General features: G+C 39.9%; 1 protein-coding gene across 1 annotated transcript; it reads left to right on the top strand.

Moving 5' to 3' along the window:
* Positions 1 to 2,685: 2,685 nt before the first annotated feature.
* LOC105997144 (putative 60S ribosomal protein L37a) lies at positions 2,686 to 3,042 on the top strand. The gene has a single exon (XM_013031470.1). The coding sequence runs from the start codon at positions 2,713 to 2,715 to the stop codon at positions 2,989 to 2,991; it is 279 nt and encodes a 92-aa protein (XP_012886924.1). The 5' UTR covers positions 2,686 to 2,712; the 3' UTR covers positions 2,992 to 3,042.
* The last annotated feature ends 930 nt before the right edge of the window (positions 3,043 to 3,972 follow it).

Genomic DNA, 3,972 nt, shown 5'->3' with positions numbered 1-3,972 from the left:
CTGGCACAATACAAGCATCCTCTTGACATAATGTATTGGGCAGGTGCAGATTACTCTATCCTACCACATCAATTCATTTTTTCATCAATGCTGCAAATACTTGAGATAAATCAACTTAAACAGAAGTAAAGGTTTATATTGGCTCATCATGTCAAACTTTTCAGTTCATGGTTGCTTGACGTTGTGGTTTGGGCCTGTGGTAGCCAGTACATCATGGCAGAAGAACACAGCAAAGAAGTCTTGTTCTTCTTATGTCACAATATCTCCCTTAAGGATATGTCCCCAGTGACCCAACTTCTTTCTATTATGCCCCAACTCCCATAGAATCTCCCCATTCATGGTTCCCCAGTCTGGACACAGACCATTCAAGATCAGGATTATAGCATCTGCAGTGGTTGCAAGATCAATTTAAACACCATTCTAATCACAGTTTGAAAGTGTCTCTATAAATGTGCCCTGGCCAATAAGAAGCATATAATATTATATCTTATCTACTTGTTCATTTCCCTCCAATTTCTAAATGAGTGTGCTGTTCTTCCTAAAGAAACAGAACCACGATGACAGGGTCTTTTGTGTTCCTTAATATCACTTAATACTATTTAAAACAGTTTAGTGTTTTCAATGTGATTTTAGAAAACCTTTCAATATGGGCATACAACTGTTCTGAACGGTATGTGTTATGTTAACTGTAATTCTCTCTGCTCTTTGCATTGTGGTATTGTGGTATCTTTCTGCTTACGTGAGGGAACTGGGACTCAAGGAGGTTATTTATTTTGTTTTCCTGGGGGATGGGGACCCAGGAGAGAAGGCATTCGAGTCTGGTTATGAACTTAGATCTTCTTAATCCAGCATCGGTGTTCTGTTTTACCAAGGGTCCCTTTCTTCTTTCCTCTTTCATTCCACATTCTTCTTCCTCCTCCTCCTCCTCCTCCTCTTCCTCCTCCTTCTTTGTTTGGAGACAGATTCTCCCTGTGGACTTCAAGCTTAGGGATCCTGAATACTGAGTTTCTAGGTAGGTGCTATCATGCCAAGTAAGCTGCCTTTTGTAATCTTTCCTGCCACATTCTGGGGACACTGCTCAGTCTGGAAGGGACATGGGTAGGCTTTTCTCAGAGCAGTTCCCCTAGCAAGGAAGGGCTTTAGGGACACCACTGACCAGCTGAAGGCTTGTCTTCATCCAGCTCCAATTCCCCACTGCCTGTGTGTCCCTGTAGCTCTGTGCAGAACTGTGCCTGCATGCACTGATCACAACCTTGAGGGAAGCACAGTAAATGCCAATTTCAGAGCGACAGCTAGAGGCAACCTATGTTTTACAACCCTTCATGCTGAATTATTGCAATAATTGCATCTCCATCTATGCTGTGTATGGTTGCCCTCAGAGGGCAGCAGATCAGTGGCTAATCAGCTGTCCTTTGCCCCTGCCAGAGATTTGAGAAACATGCCTCAGCAGTTAGAAAAGAAGCCACACACTCAACGCCTGAGCTCTTCTTTCTGTGTCTGACTTTGTATTTGCATCCGGGTGATCTCAGCTCTGGCAAGGTGAAGGGTCACCACACTGCACAGTCTTTCGAAACACTCCATAGTAATACTCTTTATAGATCCTATTATTGTCAGTAGAAAACAATTTTGAAGCCTGTATGTGATTAGGGCAGATGGCCAGCTGGAGACATTTGAAGAAAATATCTTTTTATATTTCCTTTTATTGAATTTGGAGAATTCTCGGTTTAATGTAGAGTTTCATACTGAATTTCAATACAGCTAAAGTTGGAAGAAAATCTCTTTTGAGGCTACAGATGGATCCTGGTAGGGCTTTGATTAAACAGTTGTTAGTGAGCAATGGTTCCAGCGCTCATCACAGAACCTTCTCTTCCCTTCGTAATTCTTACCTTTGATTTCATTATTTTCTGAAGGCAGACAAAAAAGAAAATGAAATGTAATTTTTCAACTTCTTTACTCAGCCAATGTGCAGAAGAGAAACCCAGAGAACTTGAAACATTTTTAAAAAACACACAGCCAAGCTTTCTAAGCATGAGATTTATTTTTAATTCAAAACTACTGGCTGTAGAGTTAATAAATTGTTTATTTTTCTGATTAAAATGTAGTCAACCTTCAGTGATTTCTTTTTATCTTAGAGTATTTATGTATGTTGTTGTAGGGCAATGAGTCAGGGACTTTTCAGGAACAGTTTGTTGTTTCTCCTCTCCTTACAATGGAGAGATATTTAGTAATGTATCACTCGTTACTTTTTTCCAATCTGTGATTGTAATGAGTCTTCCTTTCCTCTAACTCGGTTGCATATTTCTGAAAGCAGTAATTCTACTCTATTCCTCAAGCTCTGACTGGTGAAGGTATGCATTTCACATGTGGAAGACAGACAGAACAAAGATTTTCTAAGTTTTCTGTACTCTAATTTAGAAATCATATGGCTCACATTCAAACATAGCTATCTTCTTTCTTAGCCTTTGGGTGAGTATCGCATACATATTTGAAAACACAAAGAGCAGGGTGTAAGAAACCTATGCCTACAATCTCAGCAATTGAAAGGCTGAGGAAGGAGAGTCACAAGTTTGAGACCAGCCTAACATACACATGAGATCTAGAAAAACATTGATAGTGGGGATTGTAAACCAGTGTAACTACTATGAAAGGCAGTTTGGAGAGTCCTCAAAAAGCTAAATATACTCTCTGGGCCTGGACCTGAGTTACGGCAATATGGCCAAACGCACCAAGAAGGTCGGCATCGTCGGTAAATACGGCACCCGCTATGGTGCCTCACTCCAGAAGATGGTGAAAAAAATTGAAATCAGCCAGCACGCCAAGAACACCTGCTCCTTCTGTGGCAAGACAAAGATGAAGAGGCGAGCAGTGGGCATCTGGCACTGCGGTTCCTGCATGAAGACAGTGGCTGGTGGTGCCTGGGCCTACACCACCACTTCTGCCGTCACAGTCAAGTCTGCCATTAGAAGACTGAAGGAATTAAAAGACCAGTAAAAGCTCTACCATCTGAGATGTCACTACCCTACAATAAATGGGTTAATTTATTAAAAAAAAAGCTAAATATAGAACCACTCTATGATCCAGCAATACCACTCGAACTCTGAGGCATTTATCTAAAAAATTCCAAGTTAGGATATAGTAAAGACACCTGCACACCCATTTTTCATCGCTACTCTGAAGAACATGCTTTAAAAAAGATCAAGTATGTAGAATGTATATCCACTAAGAGTTATTTATCTGATTTGTTTGCTTTTCAAAAGTGCCTCAGCTTTCTGCCTTCTACTTTTGTTGCGTTTAACCTAGATAAAATTGTAGATTTCATTTGCTGCAATAGTCAATCACTCACTGTCATGTTTATTTGGCTAGTTGTAAGATTGGGTGGCAATCTGAGATTTTTTTTCCTTTTGCTTTTATCTTTATACAGAAAATTAACAAGTCCTATTTAGCAATCTCCTTGTCTTTCAGAATTGCTTCGTTTTTTTACCTTTAAGCTGTGCTTTGGTTTTAAGGAAACCTTTCCTTTCTTTTGGACTCTGCTGGTCTATTGATGAGACGCTTACAGGGAAGTTTTGTGTGTGTGTGTGTGTGTGTTTAACATTATTTTGATTGGCAAAAGAAATGAGGACAATTCTTATATGCACAACTGTGTTAATTGTGAAATCTGTTGTCTTATTTCAAAAGTTCTAATACCCTTTCTTTTTTTTTAAAAAAAAGTTGGAACCATAGCTTTTTATTATGTGTCGGTACTTCTGCTGCTGTTATTGTTACTGTTGTCCTGCTGTTTGTGGACTCGTGTGTGGTAAGCATGTGAGGTAAGCACGCTATCACTGAGCTGTATCTCAGCTGCAGATCCTTTAAAGTAATGAAATATCTAGTATGTCATGCAGGACTGTGTGTATATTTCTGCCTGCAGTAATTGGCTAAGATCTGATGAGAGGCTGTTTCCCACTGAGAGTGCTCATGAGATTCTCTACT

Source organism: Dipodomys ordii, unplaced genomic scaffold (assembly GCF_000151885.1).
Source record: "Dipodomys ordii isolate 6190 unplaced genomic scaffold, Dord_2.0 Scaffold140, whole genome shotgun sequence".
NCBI classification, from domain to species: Eukaryota; Metazoa; Chordata; class Mammalia; order Rodentia; family Heteromyidae; genus Dipodomys; species Dipodomys ordii.
The sequence above is the reverse complement of the archived record's forward strand: the minus strand, read 5'-3'. Positions and strand labels throughout refer to the sequence as shown.

What these genes read in the sequence shown, in the direction of transcription:
- LOC105997144 (XM_013031470.1), top strand. Translation starts at nt 2,713, where the DNA reads ATGGCCAAACGCACCAAGAAGGTCGGCATCGTCGGTAAATACGGCACC.